The sequence below is a fragment of the Dichomitus squalens genome (genome assembly GCF_000275845.1).
Source record: "Dichomitus squalens LYAD-421 SS1 unplaced genomic scaffold DICSQscaffold_7, whole genome shotgun sequence".
Lineage (NCBI taxonomy): Eukaryota > Fungi > Basidiomycota > Agaricomycetes > Polyporales > Polyporaceae > Dichomitus > Dichomitus squalens.
The window spans coordinates 193,751-214,806 of NW_006766889.1; the positions used below are offsets into that span (position 1 = coordinate 193,751).

At 57.3% G+C, this 21,056-nt stretch overlaps 5 protein-coding genes across 5 annotated transcripts; 2 read left to right on the forward strand and 3 right to left on the reverse strand.

Moving 5' to 3' along the window:
* Positions 1-299: 299 nt before the first annotated feature.
* DICSQDRAFT_102297 (carbon-nitrogen hydrolase) lies at positions 300-2,187 on the forward strand. Its single transcript, XM_007363699.1, has 7 exons — positions 300-358; positions 437-486; positions 539-591; positions 668-970; positions 1,090-1,515; positions 1,780-1,932; positions 1,993-2,187. The coding sequence occupies exons 1-6, from the start codon at positions 326-328 to the stop codon at positions 1,902-1,904; spliced, it is 990 nt and encodes a 329-aa protein (XP_007363761.1). The 5' UTR covers positions 300-325; the 3' UTR covers positions 1,905-1,932; positions 1,993-2,187.
* Positions 2,188-4,387: 2,200 nt separating this feature from the next.
* On the forward strand, positions 4,388-7,541 carry DICSQDRAFT_82666 (uncharacterized protein). The gene is made up of 5 exons (XM_007363700.1): positions 4,388-4,581; positions 4,707-4,777; positions 4,832-5,773; positions 5,878-6,192; positions 6,365-7,541. Exons 1-5 carry the CDS (start codon positions 4,417-4,419, stop codon positions 7,230-7,232), a joined length of 2,361 nt encoding a protein of 786 aa, XP_007363762.1. The 5' UTR covers positions 4,388-4,416; the 3' UTR covers positions 7,233-7,541.
* A 2,670-nt stretch (positions 7,542-10,211) lies between these two features.
* DICSQDRAFT_25521 (uncharacterized protein) lies at positions 10,212-10,724 on the reverse strand (the record flags this gene model as incomplete). The annotated part of the gene is made up of 1 exon (XM_007363701.1): positions 10,212-10,724. A coding segment is annotated over one exon (513 nt), but the record flags the coding sequence as incomplete, so codon positions are not given.
* Positions 10,725-13,873: 3,149 nt separating this feature from the next.
* On the reverse strand, positions 13,874-18,074 carry DICSQDRAFT_160457 (uncharacterized protein). The gene is made up of 4 exons (XM_007363702.1): positions 17,515-18,074; positions 16,746-17,354; positions 14,356-16,684; positions 13,874-14,298 (listed from the first exon to the last, which is right to left on the reverse strand). The coding sequence occupies exons 1-3, from the start codon at positions 17,977-17,979 to the stop codon at positions 14,378-14,380; spliced, it is 3,381 nt and encodes a 1,126-aa protein (XP_007363764.1). The 5' UTR covers positions 17,980-18,074; the 3' UTR covers positions 13,874-14,298; positions 14,356-14,377.
* A 1,269-nt stretch (positions 18,075-19,343) lies between these two features.
* On the reverse strand, positions 19,344-20,544 carry DICSQDRAFT_125730 (uncharacterized protein; the record flags this gene model as incomplete). Its single annotated transcript, XM_007363703.1, has 11 exons — positions 19,344-19,427; positions 19,456-19,639; positions 19,695-19,719; positions 19,780-19,889; positions 19,922-19,987; positions 20,041-20,138; positions 20,193-20,241; positions 20,306-20,321; positions 20,376-20,387; positions 20,440-20,464; positions 20,524-20,544. The coding sequence occupies 11 exons, from the start codon at positions 20,542-20,544 to the stop codon at positions 19,344-19,346; spliced, it is 690 nt and encodes a 229-aa protein (XP_007363765.1).
* Positions 20,545-21,056: the final 512 nt, after the last annotated feature.

The following is a 21,056-nucleotide window of genomic DNA, read 5'->3' on the forward strand; positions in this document are numbered from 1 at the left end:
TGCGAAAGGAGGAGAGACACGGACAATCCTCGAGGTCTGGGTGCACAGTCAGCGATCCGCGCATACACCCAGCCCAGACGCCCGCTTTCTCACGCGCACGCCCGCCGCCCGCCCTCCACAATCACCTGCTCCCCCTCAGCTGTCCAATCACAGCCCGCGCACGTCAAAGATCCCGCGATTCCTCCTCCTTAATTAATTAATAAGTAGCTGACGCCGCCCCTCGAGCCACTTACCGCATCTACTTACCGGGCCACATACATAGCACAAGACGTCCCTACGACCATCAGCAGTCTTACGTTCCTTGCGGTCTATCAGGTGCGACATCATGCGCATCGCAGTCGTGCAGTTCGCCCCACAGGTACTCCTGCACCGCCCTCCGCTATCCTTTTTGAGAACTTACTGATCTCGAGGCAAACCATCAACATTCTGACCCAAGATCGGGAAGGTGCAAGAGAACATAGACAAGGCACAGAAGCTATGCGACCGGTTTGTAGCATCCCACCTTCAGGCAGAGCACGACACGAAAGCATCATGACAGACTACGACCAGACTCGGTCGACCTCGTCTGTCTGCCCGAGATGATATTCACAGGTACGTCACAATCATCCTTTGCAGTGTTCAAATAATAATCACTAACCAAAAGCCTTCATCCTTGTGGCACCCGCAGGCTACGCCTTCCCCGACGCCACCTCCATTTCTCCGTACCTCGAGGAGCCCCGCGTCGGGCCGACGTCCCAGTTCTGTGCCGCCCTGGCCGCCCGGTTGCGCTGCTACGTCGTCGCAGGCTACCCCGAACGCTTGCAACCTGAGGAGGTGCAAGCAGTACTCGAATCAGACGAGCACGGCGGCACGAAAGAGGACGAGAAAGTCGGCGCGAACGCCGCGGCGCTGTACGGCCCGAACGGCGATTTCGTGGGCGACTACCGCAAGACGAACCTCTACGAGACCGACATGACGTGGGCACGCCCAGGTGCGCGTGTGGTGCATACACGGGGGCCTGTCCGCCCTGTCGTCTTTCATTCCCTCCTTTCCTGCGCGTTGATCTCGACTGATGCTGACGATGGCTTGCGCGTGTTCCGGCGGCGGCAGGCACGGGATTCACGACGTTCCACCTCCCGCCTCCGCTCAACACGGTATCTCTCGGGATCTGCATGGATCTCAACGTCCGGCCCCCAGCGATGTGGGATCTTGCCCGCGGGCCGTACGAGGTCGCGGAGTATTGCATCGCGCAGAAGACGAACCTCCTCGTGCTGCTGAACGCGTGGCTCGACTCGAAGGAGAGCCCAGAGGAGGACACGGACTGGCGGACGATCAACTACTGGGCGCTGCGCCTCAGGCCGCTTTGGGCGAAGGTCGTCGAGGCGGACGTGAAGGCCGAGGCCGAGCAGGCTGACGGGAGTGATGGCGACTCTGATTCGGACCCTGCGCCCGACGACAAGGCGACGAGCTCGGAAGGACGGAAGGCCGGAGAGGAGCTCGTGGTGGTGGTATGCAATCGCTGCGGAGAGGAGAACGGTATGTGTGCAGTCCTATTGGGCGTTGGCGCCAATCGATTAGACGTTCTGGGGTAGACTGCACATTGAGTGAAGCCGCTCTTCGCAGACCAGGAGGCGAACAGAAGGCTAGCTTCAATTTCTGGACGTTGATGTCCAAGACTGGAGATTGTACAAAACGCCATGCAGTTCCCGAACTCTCGTTCCACTTTGGCGTGCAGCTGCAGTGTACTGCCATACGTCAAGAAATATTATCGCGAGGCTTTAGCTGACGGGTCTTTCGCAGGCATAACTTTCGCGGGATCGTCCTCCCTATTTAGTCTCAGACGAGGCGCAGGCAGACCGACGCTCCTGCATGCGATGAAGCGACGACAAGAAGGCATCGAAGTCTGGACATACCCCAGAAGCTAAGGCCTAGCCATTCCAAGTACACATCATCGTGAGTGAGGGTGCCCATTACGCAAATTGTCTCCATGGCGCTGACACCTGGGTCGAGAAGACAATTGTATTAGAGCCTGGAGTGGTGCTGTGATCGCTTTGCGCAGAACGCGGCGATTCACATCCCATGTCGTTAGTACAACTCGATATCCGTACATCAGGGTCCGGCAGGACGGCGGGGGCGGTTTCTGTCAAACCTTACAAGCTGCGGCGTACACGTACCGACCGATTGTGGCACAGCGATTGCCTTGGACGCGTTTTTACGTGCCCTGCCCCATAGAAAACATTCTGGCTGCCCGCGCGCTGTCCGGAGCGGGCTTCCTGCGATGCCGCGATGCATAAACCTACGTGACTCTTTTGCCTCTCTGCTTGGAGCACGCGTACCAATCCGCCCGTTCCTGCGGTGCTTTATCCTATCCAGGAAGACGCTGGTGTGGGTGCTTCCCTTCGATGTGCGCAACTCGCCACAGCGCGTCCCTCATGCTATCCTACTCCTCGCGGTCGGGAGCAGTGTGTCAATCTCGCTTCTGCACAAGCCTCGCCTTCCCGGATGCAATAGTTGTGCAAGAGCTCGTGGTCTGAGCAAGGACGGGACAACGTTAAAGAACGGTGCGCACAAAGCCCGGCGGCGTCGCAGAAGGGCTCCTTGTATCGACGTCGACATTAGTCAGGCACGAGACCAAGGTTCCATGGGGAGATCCGCGTTGATTTTGCCGCCCTGTAATACTAAGTCTAAGTCCATCACGCCCCGCCAACGGTCTCGGATGACAGGAGGCTCGTCCGTAGCACTGTTTTACTGAGGAAGGCACTGTTCAACACCAGGCGTCCCCCGGGCCCCTCTCTAAGATAGAACAAACGAAGCGGCATGTGTCATCATCGTCAAACCAAGGTGCTTCGATCGTTGCTAGCGTTGAGAATCGTGGAAGCGTAGGAAGTGGCAGGGGGCTTTGTCGAGGGGTGAAACAAGCTCTGTTGTTTGTCACCGTGCGACTGATAAGTTGGCTATAGTTGATCGTGGGCACGTCCTACGCCAACATGTGCATGTGGGACACACAGTGTACCTGTGAGATACGGAACGCATTTAACTCGGGAGTAGACACTCGGCCTCGGTCTACGGAAGGGATCAGGTTTAACACAACATGCGGGGCAGATAAGCTCTCGAACCGGGCAGAAGGTCGAGCACGAGTCGCGAGCGGGACTCGACGACGACGTCATTGATATTGCCACTGGACGTACGATCCTCGAGACTCCCTAAAAGGGACAGGCGTTTGATATACCAAACCGGAATATATTGGTCCGCTGCTTCTAGCCGCCTACGCAGCCGGGAATGGGGGCGGACACGAGGACGCATCCCGTGGCCTTCTCTGATGACTGACGTGAAACCGAAGCCGGCGCAGGAAGTAGGGCGGAGGGGGCGACGGAGGTATGATAAACACGTCGGGCGGCAGGGGCTAATTACCTCAAGCTGGAGGCACGGGCATGCGGCATGCCGCAGCGTCGGACGAAGAGTCAGAAGCTGCGACACGTCGCGATGGCGCAAGCTCGTTTGGCGCGTCTGACGGGTGTTCCCGGTCAGGAGGAAGGATGAGTGTAGCCTTATATGGAAGGAAGATCTCCCGAAACGGAAGCGTGGCGGGGGCGTTGGCCGGCGTTGAGTAGAGTCCTCCAGCCAAGCCTTTCGAGGAGTCTCCGATGGAGAGCACAGGAAGCATACAATGAGGCTGTGGAGGCGATGTCGCAAAACGTACGGGGTGTCGCTATGTTTCTGGATATGACATGGCGATGATATCGACACAGGTTGGCGACGGGGGCCGGACACGCGGAGTAATAGGTGGGGGAAATAACACGACCATTGTTGGCTGACAGATGATAGATGGAGACAAATGGGTTGCGCGGGAGAGGAAGACGAGGAGGATAGAAACCTTGATAGGGAGCGGCCGAGCGTGGGCTGGTAGTATGTTCATGCGGGGGCGTTGGCATGGAAGATGCGACGGAGGAAGGGCGAAGAAGGGGAAGAGGCAGTCGGAAGGGTGCCGGGTGCCGAGGGCGGGAGAGGGGGGTTCTGGGGTCCTGGACGAGTGGGAAGAAGGTTTGGGCGTCTGAGCGATCCAAACAAGTCAATCAACGCCACGCCGCCCAGAACGGCCGCTGTCCCATCTCCATTTCCGCCATTCAACGCCCCGTATCGGGCTCCATCGAACAGTCCATCTTTGTGTTGTAGCATCCGTAGACAATGATACCTATGCTTTTGCTTCGCAGCCGATAGCCTGTCTATGAGCGCGCGGTCATGCAATGTCGGCAGGATGTGTGTGAGGAGTGATCTGAACGGGACGCGATGCGTTCAAAGAGCAAATGTGGGATCGGACCAAACACCTGGCCGCTTCCCCTGGCCCCCACCCAATATATAGCCTAAGACCCCGGTTCATCTCTCCCCCTGTCTCCCATCTCCCCTTCCCTCCGACTCCCTTCCTTCCTCCCGCGTCCGATGAGCCATACGCCGAGGGCTCAGATGGCTCCTCCACAAGACATTGTCATGGGGCCTCCCCCGCTTCCCCCTCAGGCAGGTCAGCCGGGAGCCGGGAAGCAAAAGGAACCCGACGTCGCTGCAAAGTATAGCAGGCTGAAGAGGAAATATTTTGAGCTCGAGGAGGTGTGTAATCGCCCTATATTGTCGCGTTTGCAGACCGTTCAACATTGCTCGTCATCACCTCAATGTGCAATCTTCTCGCGATCGTCATTTGCAATTGACGCGTATGACCTGGCGGCTGTCTGTAGAAAACCAAAGAAGCAATGCTCCAGCTACGGAGCTCGGGAGAGCGAAATGTAAAGTGGAGGTCGGAAAGATCGTACGTCTTGGCTCTGTTGTGAAGTCTGGATGTCCAAAACCTCACACCGTTCAGTCTCCTCCTTGACCGCATCGCGGAACTAGAACTTGACCCGGCACGCAACCCCGGTGCCCCAGTACCCGACCCGCCATTCACGGCCTTCCCCAAATGCCTTCTCAACAACGCGAACCAACAGGCGTTTGTTGCTAACCTCCGCCTGGCCATTGATGAGCTTGAGCGCGAGGATCCCGACATCGACCCCCTCCTTTTGTCGCGTCATATCGGCCCCGCCGCGCGCAAAAGGCAGGAAGCGGAGGCAAGAGAAAGGCAGGAAGAGGAGTCGCGAGATAAAAGGTCGGCTGCGACGACGCGTAAACCGAGAGGTGTACCCCCTAAAGGCAAGGACATCGGCGCTCCTTTAACGTACGCCCCCGCCCCTGTCCATACCGCACCGCCGCCCACATCCAGTGGTCCTGGTCCAGTCCCATCGCCCCCCTTCGTGGTCTCGAGTAGTGGGACCCGATTGCGCCTCAAGCCTCCTGTACACCCTGGTGAAGGGCCTCCGGGTTCGTCGTCTATACCTCCCGCACCTCATCCTGGCGCTCAGCTCGCAGGCACTCCCCATGGTTATGTACGTCGACGCTCCGAATCGCTCTCGCCTGTCCTTTCGCCGCAGGAGGATTACGGCGGCATCCCTCCTGAGGGCCCCTCGCCCTCGTACCAGCACGGGGCCCCGCCCGGTGCGCAGTCGCAGATGCAAATGACGCTGCGGACGTCGTCATCTGCGGCCTCGCGACCCTCGGACATCCAGCGACACACGAAACCAAAACGTCTCAAGGCACACACCGTCACCACCAAGAGCTACAGCATTCCGACCGTTCCGCGTGACAAGCGCGGAAAGCCGATTCTACCCCTCAACGTGGGTATCATGACCGTTATCAACCTTGGAGAGGTCTGCATGAGGGAGCACTTCCACACGGAGAGGTACATCTTCCCGGTGGGCTATGAAGTAACGCGGTGCGTCTGCGTCTTGTTCGGGAGCCCAGGCTTCGATCTCGATGTGCCCATCATTGACGATTCGTCTTTCCCGGAATCTGTCGCGTGTGCCTGTCTGTGTCCAGGCGCTACTCATCTACGATCGACCCGAATGCTGAAGTAGTGTACCACTGCAAGATCCTTGACGGTGGCGACGGCCCCAAGTTCCAAATCACCGCCGCCGACGCGCCAGACAAGCCGATCGTTGCGGGCACCGCGACAGGAGCGTGGTCGGTGATCGTGCGCGCGGCAAACCACATCCGCAACCGCGCACACTCGAACTCGGTCTCGGGTCCCGACTTCTTCGGGTTGGGGCAAAACACGATCAAACACCTCATCCAGGAGCTGCCGCATGCCAATCAGCTGAAGGACTACGTGTGGCAGCACTTCACCGAAGGAGGGTGAGCGTCTTTCGCGTTAACTTCTCTCTGCGGCGCCGCGCCCTCTTTCCCTCCACGCCCCGTATACGACTAGTACTTCCGTGACTGTGTCATGCGTACGGGTCTACATTTGAGAGTCACTGCTGCATGACCAGGAGGGAGGTGGCGCCGCAGGGCACGCGGAAGGCATCAGATCGCTCACCTTCTCCTCCGTCCTTCCTCTCCCATGTAGACCCCTTGGCGGGCGACACGCTGCAGTGATTCCTGCGTTGCCAGATGAGCAAGATTCGCCCTCGCCGGGGTCTGGCGGCAACGGCAATGGCTACTTTGACCGCCCGGAGGCAGAGCCTATGCCTGTTCCTATCGCAGTGCCTGCTTCTGCTGGTCCTCAACAAGCGGTGCTCGGGAGACATGGAGAGCTGCAGATCATCCAGGTCGAGAAGGAGGATCCATCGCTCCGTCCTCGTCACGCCCCTCCACAGATAAACAATGGTCCTATGAAGCCCCTGACGTTCCACCAAGAGTATCCCAACGCGCCACCCGAGCACAGAGGACGCCGCGGCTCACGGCACAACAATAACGCGCCGGCATACGACGAGTACGCTGGAAACGCGATGCAGGTCGACCCCCATTCCCCTACGCACTCGCGTACTGCGTCGCGCTCGCCCGTCTTGCATCGCGAGCGCGTAGACCGCGAGCGTGAGAGGGACTACTACGATCATCATTCGCCGGCCCACCAGCTGCCTCCTCCACCGCTGCCGCACACCCGATCTCAAAGCTCGCTGCCTTCGCCGCATCATCGCTCCCCCTACGAGACGCATGTGCTTGTCTCGAACGGCGGGGAGTCTGTGTACAGGGAGCGCGAACGCGAGCGCGAGCGTGATCGTTCACCACCACCTCCGCCCGTCCCTGCTACCTTTGCCAGCATCATGAATGCATATCCCGCACCACCTATCGTGTCTCCTCCGACAAACGAAGGTGCAGGCGCGGACTACGTCAACGGCAACGGTGGCTCGCGCAGGAACGGTCACCCTTCGTACTCTCCTCCGAGCGATCGGTAACGCCTTTGGCCTGGCCGGTTGCGCCCAACTTGTCGCTCGGTCGCATTCGCCCTCAACCGCCCTTGCAAAGAACGCACCTCCTTTCAACTCTCCAAGCTTGTTTCAGCACCCTCTCCTTGGCAGTTCTAGGTCTCAGAATTGGATTTTTCTCTGCTCACGATCATGATCCGCGGACCACGGTCTTCGTCTCCCGCAAACCCCCTGACATGCTCGCTCTCCCTCCTGCTCTTGCACGTTGCAAATGACACGTTTCTCGCTTTCGGTGCTTGTTGTGTTCTTGGCGATCCATTCCGCCCTCGTCCCCGTTATATGCTAGATACCGCCTAATCTCTGTTGTCTGACCGCCCCGCTACCTCTCGCCTTCGGTTCTGTCTTTCGACCCGATGTGCGAGCGTGCGCGGCTTGTAATCATATCGTTGTCTCTGCTGGGCCATGCGCCCATCCGATCGACCCTGGCCCCCGGTGAAGCTGGGTTATGCAACCACGCCTTGCGTCCAGCCGGCTTGCTTCTTTTTATAGGTACGTTACTGCTGTTCATGTGCCTTACAACTCGCGTCGAATTTCCGTACATCGTCGCATATGCCTCCTAGCCGGTCTCCCCGTCAGGCAGCTCCATGCGTGTCTGCGCCGTCCTCGGGCGGCGCAGCGCATGTCGAGAGCGCGACCCCACCTCTCGGCGGAGACCTGGCTTGCCGCGGCCGCAGTGGAGCTGCGCGGGGCGGGCGTATGTACGCTCGTCCGTGCGGATCCTGCGGGCTGTGCGTGCCCGTTCGCGTGTCCTTTTGCTGGGCGGGAGGCGAGATTAAGGAAGTCGGGTGGTATTGATGACGAGCCTCAGTGGGGACTCCTGCCGATGCGAGGAACGTGCCGGGTACTGGGGTAGTATATGGGGCTGACATTCGCGGATCTGTTTTGCTTGTCTTGTTGTATGTATATCTGTCCCCGTATCATTCATTTTGCGACGGGAATCGGGGTGAGGGTTGGCTGAGCTGTTGTGCTCGTCATTGGGTTGCTCACGTTCCTGGGGTGCCCAGGTTGATACACGTCCGTGCTCGTTGGCACCCAGTGTCTACGAGACTTGAGAAGGCCAAATCGAGGGCGTTCAAGATACTGGACAAAAGTACTGAAGATGTCAACTCCCGTGTTTGAGCTGTAGTCGCCAGCACTATACCGGCCGGTTAGGAAGACTCGATTGTCACGCTTCCGTCGAAAGTCCATGTTCGTCAGCCCGTAATTGGCGTCTCGAAGTCTGGGAAAGCCGATTTCTCCCGATGCCCAGCTCACAGTCAATTTCTCGATCTTTTCACACCATGGCTTGCCATAATCCAGAGCAGCACTCTTATAAGTAGACTGTGGATGTAAGGGCTCTCTGGGAGTCACTCCACGCGTTGGGAGGGGGTTTTCTGGGCCACCCACTCTGTGCAGGCGGGGAAGTGGCTGTGCCGCAGCCAACGCCTGCACTTTCCGGTTTCTCTCATGTATTTTGACGCGATAGCTCTCACGTAGCCTAGCCGCCATCATAGCCGGCCACGACTACGACTATGGCCGTAGTTGCGGCTAGCCGGGCGAGGAAACTGAGATTCTGATGGTTTTGTACGACAGGAATCAGAGTCAGGGTTTGGCCGAGCAGCCCCGAGCTTGGACTTTATGTGGCTCGCCATTGTGCTCCTTGCGTACGTTTCCCTGGGGTGCTCAGGTCAACTGGCTTGTGTTTTGATAGCTGCCAGTCAGGATCGAAGCAAGGTGTTGGCATACATGTCCGAACGAATGACGCAACTTTCCCGGGCCCACGTTTAGCGATGAGTGCCTAGACTGCTAATCACTTTGACGTCGGGCACGGGTACCTAAGTACTTTGGGCTACATACAAACATCCGGTATGGTGCCTGCATCGACTGTAGCCAGCCGAAATGAGCAAGGGCCTGAAGACGAGTGTTTACTCGACGATCATCAGTCGCTTAACGTGCCATTCCTCCCGGCTTTCATATATATATGTAACTGTTGGTGGCGCCGTACTCGGGTACAGACAACTAGGGCTCTGGAGAACTACAATTAGCTACCTGTCAAGCGTTTCTGATTCCAGGGCAGCGAGACCGGCCGCCGGAGGAACGTTCATATTACGCAAGCGACTTCTACAGACAATGTTCATCGACGCAGTGCAGTCGCGGCGTGCCAGAACGGCGACAATGCTACAATTTTGGTACACGCATGTACAGTACGAGTACGAACAATGGTGGGACAGCTCCAACGCGGTATGAACGACGCCTCCGCGTTTGGTATATTTACTAATGACCGCAGAGGTCGCGGCAGGGCCCAGCTGTATACAGTAGAGGGAGAACGGATGGGCGGGGTGGCAATAACATGAACAAGGGTAAACAAGAAGTGGATGGTATACACATCCCGTCCCGGCAGCTTCAAATGCGAACTAGGCCCCAGTACGTACGAGATTTCTAAAGACGAGGTGGGGACATGGCCGCAGAGAGCGAGATCGAAGGCGCTTAACGGGACCGGGAGCAGAAAGCAAGAGGGTATGCACAAAGAGAGTCCGTTATTGGCAGCATAGACGACTGTCGTAAAATGCAAGATGATGGAGCACGATTAGGTAGATGAGCGCTGACAGAAGGACAGTACGAGGGCACTGGGGGAAGGGGAGAGTGATCGCTTGAACATGTCGAAGGCTTGGTGAATTCTAACACAACGCGGCGACTTGACCGGCTGGCCGTCGAGACCAGGTGAGACGCGTGGTCGTCGACGGCCAGCGAGACGTAAGGTGGATGGAGCATACTGTAACAATGAACAGACGCGTTGCACAGCAAGCCAAGGCTAGAAGCTGATATCAACAAGGAAGCTCCCTTGGCAAAGAAGCATCAACGACTCACTAGCAGCACAGTAAGTCGTACAGGGACGTCACGGCAGAGGTCACAGGTCATTTACATGGCGGCTCCGATGGTCGAGCCGCCGCTGAGCACGCTCGTGCGGGTAAGCACGGACGCCCGAGGCCCGACGTAGCTGCTGATTCGTTTCTTCGCCAGGAATGCGGGCAGCTCCTCCTCGACCGCCCGTAGGCAGTCGATAGGGATGAGGCCCCGAACGCCCGTCGTGACGTTCTCCACAACCGCCCAGCCATCGTCGAAACGGCGGATAACACGGACCTGATCGCCGACGTCGACAGCGATCTCGTCATGCACGGTGGGAACGAAGGGGCGGCGAACCATTTCGATAGGCGCGAAATGGGCTGGCGTGGAGTCTTGCGTGGTGGCAGAGCCCGGGCGCGCCTCGAAGAGGTCGGCGAAGGGGTTCTCGGGATCCGCGAAGGGGTTCTTTGCCTCCACCTCCGGCGTCTGCGCGTCCTCAGCGGTGAAGAACGCGGAGCCCTGGGTAGAGCTGCGAAGAGAGCCACTGAGGATCGCGGAGGCAACGCGGCCGCTCTCGTTGTCTGTAGGCGGTTTCGGGAACGACCAAGTCTCGGAAGGGCTAAACGGGCGGACAGAGAACGGCGATGGAAGAGGCGACCCGTTAGCAGCGGCGGGGGGCGCAACCAAGTACTGCGCAGAAACCTGGGAAGGCGGGCGACTGCCGCCGCTGGACGACGTCGAGTGCACGCTAGACCGGTCGGGCGCGTTACGGAAGGTCGGCGAAGAGGCGGATTCGACCGCATGGGAAACGGGGGGAACCGTTACGATAGAGCCGTCAAGGTCTGACGGCCAAATCTGCTGCATGGGCTGCTCGGCCTGCAGCCCGCCCAGATCGAAGGCGGGAGCAGGAGTGACAATCTGGCCACGGTCGAAAGTGGTGGCGAAGCTGCTCCGAGCAGACCGGGTGCCGCCACCGGCGGCGTCCTTGTCGGCGTACTCCATCTCCTGGCTGGCGCCGCCGGCGAACCATTCCTTGCGGCGGCGGACGCGAGCCGCAATGACACGGCGACGGACGCAGCAGAGAAGCAAGGCAAGGCCGAGCAAGATGCTCACGATCGCGATCGCGGCCAGAACGCCGCCGGAGACCCCGTGGTGAGCCGACGCAGCGTCAACCTCACCTGAAGGGCCTGCTGCATTTCCACTGTTGGTCGACGTCGCGGAAGCCCAACTTCCAACGGTAGTCGATCCCGACCAAGCGCCAGAATGCGTCGGGACAGTCGACTCAGCACCGATGCTGAGGGTGATGCCGCCAGTTTGTTCTGCACCTGAGCCCGCCGTGGAAGTGGAGACGAACGCTTGGCCATCTGCACCAATAGAGACGGTGACAACCTCAGGCTGTGAACCTTCGACATTCTGCGGGGTGTCTCCGGACGCAGAGGGGGCGGAACCTGCAGAGCTGTTTGAAGGGGTGGACCCAGACGAGGGATCGGACCCCGAGTCAGAAGACGCGTTCGCCCCAGAGGAAGGACTCGAAGGACTCGAAGTTGGTTCCGAAGGGGAGGGCGTGTCGGTGCCAGACGGATTGGGGTCCGAGCCGTTAGCAGAAGTGGAAGAGCCGTTACCATCTCCGTTGCCTCCATTGCCGGTCTGGGGCTCGCTGGTGCTGCTGGGAGCGGCAGTCGTCGGCGATTGTGGGTTGGATGGCTGCGTAGTACTAGGTGTTTGGTTAGGATGTGGGGCTTGAGTAGGGGTCGCGGTCGTATGAGGCGTAGTCGACGTGTGCGAAGACGCGGCAGGGGGGCCGCCGATCAGTAACGTCAGGATGGGTTCGAGCAGTGGGATGGACGGTAACGAGAAGGGTAGGTCGATGAGGCTAGGGTCGCGCTCGACAAGTTCCTCCACGCGTCTCCTCCGGTGCTGCATTATACGAGAAGCGCCGTGCATCCTGGATGGTGGTGGGTGATGCGCAGTTGCGCTGAGGGTATACCTTGCTACTCCGAGATAAAGGAACGTAAATCAAAGGAATGTGGTGTCGGCCAGCTTGACGCTGTCGACGGGACGTCGGAAGTAGGAGGCAACAACGCACAAGCCACCGCGATGGGAGAAGGAAAGAGGAGGGGAGGCTGAAGGTGAAGTCGGGTGCCGGGTGCCGACGCTATAGGCACCGACCGCGAGCGCGGTCGTGAATCAGATCTTGGCTCGCCATGTCGCACGCCATTATTCGAGGAAGAACCTATCCGCGCAAAGTGGAATCAAGATCTCCTTCCGATTTAATTCTCCTCCCAACCACTAGCCGAGAGATCGATTATGCTGGTAACTAACAAGTATACCTTCTGCTCGCATGTGTCGCTCCTCGTTCGACCTCTTGAGAGCCATTGACGTTACGCCGCCGGTAGTACGCCTCAGGCTCTGGCGCTGTCGCCGGTCAATTCCCGTCCGGCCGCAATAACGAAGAAGTGCGACTGACGGAAAGGCCGCAGAAGCGAAGCAACGTGTCTACACCTCCTGTCAACGCCAGACAACGCGAACCATTGGAAGTCCAAGCACACCGATGTATTTGGCATTCCTTGGCCGCTCTACGATGGCCGTCCGTCCACATGAGCATCTCTCCCGTGCCCGCCCGCGCGACGTCATTGCAGGTGGACTCTGCGGTTTGGATGATGGCATCTCGGCGTGCCTTGCTGCCGTTGCGAAGGACTCGACATCTCCCGTAACGGTCGACCACTGCGGCGGCTCCGCTCGGACGGTATGCGGCAGTTTGCGTGGTTTGTGGCCGGATAATATTTGCTAGTCGTCTACGCTTGCGCTCGAATTCGTTCGAGCTGCATTCAAGCCTATTCTACAGGGGCCGAGGGGAATCGAACACGCGCACTGTATGAAGGGCGTGCGAGGCGCGTCAGCTTCGGGGGGGAGCATCTCCATGGCGGCCATTCTTCGATGGGAAGTCGGTCCTACTAGGCAGCAGGCGTTCACACGCGGTGCACGAGGGCGGGGGGCAAGCGAGCAAGTTCAAAGCTGCGACTGGGCGGGAGAGCAGGTGTAAGAAGAAGAGAGGACAAGGTGAGACCGACTGGCAACGTCTCATATACCCACTTGGACAGCTTCGGATGATGATCCATGTCAGATCGACAGGCCCTGCGACTGCGATGGTACCTCTCAATTCCATCCTTGGTGCTTCAGCACTTCGCGCGGTGCTATTTGTTAACTCTCATGGCTCCAACAAAGGTCGAACTCTCCCGCGAGCTGTCATCGCGACGGATAAGACTTAAGAGATCTAGACAGCAAGGCAAGGCAATGCATAGTCTGAACAGATGACAGCCCGCGCAGGCAAGAGAAGGCCGGAGTTGGAGTCATCACCGACGCCGCAACGCCTCCGGGAATTTGGATACTATACGCTATGCGTGCAAATCCCTGTTGTCATTCTGAGGTGCCGAAGTACCTTGCAGGCTATCCACCTGCCCAGTGCGAGCCGCGCTTGTTTGACATATCATAGGGAAGGTAGGTTGTTCGAAGCCAAGTGCCTGAAAATCATTCAGGGACATGAAACTCTCGACGGCTTCAATAGTCTTTATCACCGGTCTCGGCTACCTAGACGAACTCGTGTGCATAGCAGTGGCCATGACGATACATGATTATCACTCGCGCAGTGTATGTAAGTAGGTCAGCGGGCACGAACTCCACAACTGCACACATGAAACGCATCTGCGCAGTGTGGCAGCCGTGCTCTGCAGTCGCGTATCCGCCGGGCCTGATTTCGATAGCAGCGTGGCTGATGGTTACAATGGCGCGCTAGCGCATTGCTCAGTTTGAACACCATCCCATTACATTGCTATAGCTAATTAGCAAGGATTACTCTGGGGCGGCTAGTCATATCGTGCATGAAGCCCATAAACATACGTGCGACGTTCGGCGTGGAGATACAGAGACGAGACTGGCGGTAGGGAGAGATATAAGAACAGAGAAAAGGGGGAGAGGAGACGGGAGACAGAGGACATAGAGACAGACTATTACACTTCACACGCAGCTATGTGCACAGACCCCACGGTGCTGCCGCTGTGCGTGCAAGGCCAAGAATGAACCAGAAAGGAAAGGTTTTACGAACTGTCCGGTGATGTATACCAGAAAAGTTGCAGTGGGAACAGGGGAACGTGGGATGAAGACTGTACGGTGCGGCCATGGGAAGCCGAGAATCGAATGGGATCTGATCTACAGTCTGCAGGACGACCTGTCAGCGAACCGTGGTGTTTCAAGCAAGAGATACGAGGCTTACCCGGCAATATGTGCGATAAGACTCATCTCTGCGAAAATATCTCGGTGATCGTTCGGCGTCGTTCTTTTCGTTGAGCAGAATACGACACGGTAGTTGCCAAGCTCCTTCGCATTGCGTCGACGGGACGTTCATCTGCACGACTGCCCTCCAACGACGCCCTGGGACGAGTGCTGATCGTCCTAGCGCGCGAATCCCTGTCTCTGTCTCTGTCCCTCTCCCTCTCAGACTCGGACCCAGACTGGGAAGACGAGATGGGGGCTGCAGGAGCAAGAACTGGTGCTGGAGTCGGGTTAGTAAACATGGAATTGTATGACACCTTGCGATTCCTCGCACCCCTCTCATGCTGTTGCTGCAGCCCGCTCAATGTTGAGGATACCGACGTCGCAGTAGCACGGGAGAAGGTCACGCCGTTCGTGCGCGAGGAGCTACCCGACTCGCTTCTCAACATAGGGAAAGGCGGCGGGTTGGCATCGTAAGACGTTGACACCGTAGCCGTCGTGACTGCGGTCGTAGGGTTGGGAGGCTTGATAGATGGAGTGAACGGTGAACTCTCGGGACGGATAGTGACGATAGAGCTTGCAGAGATCTTGCGCCTGCTCAGCTTGTCCGCCGCGGTCGTGGATGCAGTGTTGCTCCTGGCGATGAGGGACTCTGAGGGCAATGTGGGGAGAGAAGGTGGTACAGCGAGAGGGGGTAGCGCACGACGATCGGGGAAGGAAACATGGGACTGCCTAGAGATGGGAGTCGGGGAGGGCTCGTAGTCGGCGGGACTGTCGACCTGGCCAGGACTGAAAGCAGTCGTCGTAGTGTCTAGGCGTTCTCGCGGAGTGTACAGGCGACGCGCGGCGGTGGTCGGCGCTGAAACGGGGGCAGCTTGACGGACCGTGGCAGGAGTTCCATCGTTGGCTTCGGCTACACTACGGCCCTCGCTGCTTGAAGTGGCGGTGGAGCTTCGCAACATGTTCATAGACGATGGTGGACGGGACCCGGTTCGCCCGTTCCGCTCCAAACTCGACAGTCTCGCCACGAGCCTGCCGGTGTCCTTGCCGGGTTCCCAGCTCCGCCTCGCCTCCCGACTACGACGACCATCCGAGTCGCGACCGCGGCCGTTCAGCTGGACCTCGGGAGTCAATCTCCGCGCCACTTCCTCGTCGAGACTCATTGTGCGGAGATGCTGGCTGCTGGAGGTAGTTTCACGAAGGATCTTCCCAACGCCCAGCAAAAAGCCAGTCATGTTCCGCACGACTTCGTCGCTGACGCGGAGGTTCTCCCTATGGTCCGACCCTACCTCGCGCCACAGCTCCGGGAGGTCGACACCGTCCTTGTAGTCTGCGAGTTCGGCGTCGATCTGTGCCTCCAAAGCCTTGTTGGTCCCTTCTTTGAGCATAGCATTCAGCTTGTCCAACGTATGCACGAGCTGCTGGGCGCTCTGAAAAACTTCCGGGATAGTTGAGGTAGAGGTCTGACCCATAGGAGGTAAGCGAGAAAGTTGAGACTCGAACATGGTGAGCGCCTCCAGCATCAGTCTCCGGTGGTCAGTGCTTGCCTCTCGCAGGCCGCTCTGGACAGTCGAGGATCGAATGGTCCCAAAGGGCGAAGACCTGTCGAGAGGTTGACGTTTGAATTCCTCGAGGTTCCTGTCAGGGAGTGCGTACGTCGACTTGTACGTACGCAACGCAGGCGGCGCCGTACGTGGGGGTGCGGGATCATCGTGATGGAGAGCAGCCATGGATGTACCAGGGCGAGCTGCCGTCCCGCTGAGAGGTCTGACCCGGAGACTCGCGTGCATCGGTGTCTTCGGATTATACGGAGGCCCTACGCCTTCCTCGACTCGAGCGTCTCCTTCCAAACTTCGCCCATAGCTGGAGTCTCCTTCACTGCTCGATATGATTGAGGAGTCGCCGCTGGATCGCGTGCGCTGTGCCGCCATCGGAGCTGGCACGTGTCCATTGGGGGAAGTGAACACGTCCTCGTCTCGCCTTTTGGTGAGGCCAGCAGCCCTGAGTCCCTCGCCGATCAGACTCCTCCCTCCAGCGGTCCCTAACAGACCTTCAGAGCTCCCTGTCCGGTGACCTTGACGCCTACCGGGACCATCGAATGATTGATCAGGTTGCTCACGGGAGGGAGACGAGAGGTCTTCCGACATCCACCGCAATTGATGTTTTCTCGTGAGCTCGCGTACAGTGGAGTACCTAGCTTGACCTAGTCGTCGAGGCGATCCTGGGGGATCTGAGGTGGATATGCGAGTTTTGCGTGGTGAAGGAGAAGCACGTCCAAGCTCAGCACGACTGGATGACCGGCGAGGCGTCGCTGGCTCGTTGCTTGTCACCTGTATGTACGCGTATTCGCGATGAGATCCCACGATTCTCTATTCAAAGATTACTGCCTACCTTCTCATCAGACAGCTTCCTGTCTCTGAACTCTCGCGGCAAAAGCTGTCTGCCCTTCTTTCCGCCTGTCGGACTCCTCCGAGAGGAGGCCACGGCAGCCAATGCAGCAGCGGTAACGTCCTCGTCGTCTGAACGGTAGTGCCCATAGCTCTCATCCACGGAGTGTGCCACTGAGACGCGCTTTCGAGGCGTACGTGATGGTCCTGGCGACTCACGGTCCTTGTCTCGAGCAGCCGCACGGGCTTTGCCTGGGGAAGCTGGGGCGGATATGCGGCGTTGTCGGATCGATGAAGCACCACGTATCTCGGGAATGGAAAACGCGGAGGGAGGAGGGGTTGTTCTGCCATCAGAGGAAGTTGAACGGGTCGAATGGCGCTGGCTTTCGCGCTCTGTCTCCGAGCCAGAGAGTTGAGTGTCTCCACGTCGCCCGTCAACGGATGAGTTCGTCACAGAGGAAGGCCTGTTCTGAGAGGAAGACAGCCGCGAAGATGTGGCAGAAGTAGAAGATGATGAAGTAGAGCCAGCTGTTGGTGGCGACCGCGGGGATCGGGAATGGTTCGAAGGGACAGGTGAATTGAGACGAGATATTGAGGTAAGCTTGTCCAAAACCTACGACATCCCCAGCACAAGATCCGTAGATTAAGACCATCCAATAAGAGTGGAATCAGAGGGGTAGTGCACAACATCATACCAGGCGAAGAGTTCAATCGACATGATCGGCGGCGAAAATGGTCAATATATGCGTTTCTCTGAAGCTTGCCGGACGTACCATACGATTCCGCTGGGTCAAGCTCTTCACCCTCTGCAATGCGGATGCATTATCAGCACCTTTATTGAGAGAACGCCTCCGTTCGTCGAAACGCGCCGTGTGATCCTCATCGTTCTCGTTCTCGTCTGCGTCGTCCTCGTCTTCTATGAAAGATGACCTCTTCTTGCGGTAGTCGTAAGATCTGTCACCCACCCCGCCGCCAGACATGCTAGTGTCTGAGCTGTTGGGTCTGGAGCTGGGGGTTCGGTGACGGAGACTGCCGGCGTCAGTACTGCCTTTGCCGACACTTCCGCTCCCTGTGGAATTAGTTGCTGGTGGAGAGGGGAGGCCAGATGCGTTGGAGGAAGTGCTCGGGCTGGGAGGTTCGGGTAGATCGGGGAGGGCGGGAGGCGTTGAACCAGCAGACCCAAGGAAAATTGCCGACAAAGGACGAGACTTGCTGACCTGCACAGAGCGAGGGGTCATCGGACCAAGCTAGGCAGACAGATGCTCATGAGAGAACGAGAGGTGGGCTGAAGGAAAGACAAGGAGGGCGCCGTCGGCGTCGCAGACGGCGGGAGCGGGTGACGAATGGCGAAGAGAAGAGACAACTAACGCACAGGCGTCAGCCCAGCCCTCATGGCGATACTCGTTTCTAGGCAGCCAGCCTTGCAGATCTTGTCTTCGCTCTGCCCCCGCCCTTCCCTCTCTCACCATATTCTATTTCTCCTATCTTGTCGGCGACGCTACCGGTGCCAAGTGTCTCATTTTTGTCTTCGCGGCTTGTCTCTGAGTCTCCTGAACCCAGCTGACACGCCCTCACAAGCGCTGGCATCCCTCAACTCGCTCGATCGAGCAACCCTCAGACCTACACAGGCGTCGCGCAGTCTATCCGGACCCTGCTATCGACGTATGCCTTCAGATACTTCTGAATAATACCAGAGTTGGTCGGAGGAACATGGATACCAGCGCATGCTATATATACCACCGGTTTAGCCGTGAGGCCTTGAGGCCCGCCACCGTTCTCACCGCTAGACGGGAAGCTGCGGCATCCGTCGACTTCTCAGGCTTGAGCCATATAGATCGCCAAAGAGCGGAACAATTTTTGCACGTCAGTGCGGAACACCTCTTGTTGTTGAATTTCAACGTCTGCCATCCACGTCAAAAGTCAACAGATATGCGCTGTTGATGTTTCGCAAACCAGCTATGAACCGGTGCGTTCGTCTGCTACTTAAAAGAGGCTATCGCCTCGTCAGGACCCTCACGTGTCATTGATCCCCCTTTGATTGGACGTTTCGAAAGACAACAAATGCGGCCCAATAAGTATGGACAATGTGTAAGAGGACCGTCTGAGTTCTATGATGATCTGGAGGTTGGATATGTCAAGGGCTTGCTGGTGCTGGATACTCCAGGACGAAGCAAGCGAAGATTGAGAACCCACTGTACCCGAGGTCTTCAGCTGGAAGTCCGATAACTAGGTACATAGGAGCACAGACAGCATATGATCGCGATAGCTGAGGTAGGAGACCGCCTATACCGGAGCTCGCCCGCACAGTCGCAGACTCAGCGTTATGCAACGCAGCAGGCACACTATCATAAGTTCATCCGCTTCCTCGAGGCATCGACATAGCTTACAGATCGGAGGAAAGTAGCTACCAACAGAATACGATGATTTCGTCAGGTTTGGGCGTGGAAGCAAAGCAGTCCATGGTCAAAATAACTCAATGTCCGCGTTCGTGTCATGAGCCGTTTGTTGTCGTACCAGGCATGGGTGTGAGGAGTCCCATTTGCTGGAGTTGTCGTCGAAAGCAAACCAGGAGGGTTGCTCCCAGTTCAAGGTGTACCGGAAATTATACAGCAGCGATCTTGCCGTAGTCGAGGTCGTACTTGATCTGTCCGACCTCAGACTCCTGAGCGGAGGTTGTTACTCCTTGCTGCATCGTATGTATGGCAGCGACGCACCTTCGAAACTGGATTGAGCGCTGCCTTGGTAGTCTGCGCCTTGACAATGTCCTCCCAAAGTGCACTATCGTTAGTCAGAGTTGCCGTCGAAGAGCGGTGAGCGACGGAGCCTCTGTCAGATCGGGCCTCCGGCGCCATACTGCCCACAGTGTAAGCAGTGATAGCAGTAAGATCGGACTGGACACTGCGAAGCAATACTGAGGTTGGTCACACTATGGAATGAAAGAAATAATACGTACGTCAAGAGGATGCTGAGCGTGTACACTGCATAGGCATGTGTTAGCAGTGGCCCGAGCACAAACCCAGATAAGTTATAGTACGTACGATTTCCGACGATGAAGGTGCCCGCTAGCCAGATCATGTCGACGTCCATGATAGTAGACTGAATCGCATTAACGATAGAAAGCAAGCTGAAGTAACCCGGAGCTGAGCAGCTGACCATACGACGTATTCAGGATAGGCTTACGCGGCGCCGAATAGACTCTTGACGGTCCAATACTCGAACTCCTTCATAAAGGTCGTCCGGCCGTATCTCAAGGATTGCTATCAGCTGTCAGTCGTACCAAGAAAGACGACTGTGCTCACTTCTGGAGAACGTAAGGCTTTTGGATCGACACATAAGCGATAGCAGCGATGGTGATGTTGATTCCAGCCGCAATGGAGTACGTCGTGCACTCCGTCCACTGTTAAAATAACCATAAGTCCTCATCACATGGAAGTGTGAGAAGAGAACTGACAGTGTTGGCGTGAGTCACGAGAAGGATGTTCACAAACCCAAGCTGTTGCCTGCATGTCGAATCATCGTGAGATTCCGCAAGATATTTATCAAGGCATGCTGGTTCACGCTCACATCTGTGTGGCAGCGACTGTGTCGAGTCATTGAGTTTCAAGCGAACTGCATAGCGAAAAAAGACACTTACAGATAGCAATAGCTAGAGGGAAAGTGTCAGCTTCTATATAAATGAGTCATTCCAAGCCACTCACCGAATTGCGAGAGGGTGAAGATGAGCTAAGAAGCTATTGTTCAGCATGTGCAAATCTGTTGGGCCAGGAAGTTGGGCATTGTACAATCGTCAACGTGAGGAACATGCTTCGCATCACTGGAGGAAGAGTTAAAAAGAGGTGCACATTGTTACGCTGAAGTACTAACACAAGTCTATCCAGACTTATCACGCGGACTTATCCAAGTACGCGGTGTAGCACACGGGGGAGAGAGTATCGCACAAGTCCCTAGATTGAGGGATATAGGGATACAGGAGGTAACGAAGAGGAGAACAGAAGTGGGGAGCCTCTACCGACTACAGGCCTCCTTATATACTATGGGGTACCGACCGTATTAGGAAGGGAAAGGTAACCGACCAAAGTGGGGAGGTATGAGGAGACTGTAAAGGAACGCGTCTGGTCGAGGCTGGGCCCAGTATAGTACAAGACCTAGGTCAGGGTCCTGTGATATAACCGAAAAGGGATAGAGACGGGACAGGGTCCTGAGTCTAGGTCAGGGTCGGGCAATATAACCGAAAAGGGAAAGGGGCGCGACAAGGGTCGGGGTCTGGGTCAGGGTAAAGTAATGTAACCGAAAAGGGAAATGGTCAGGGTCGGAC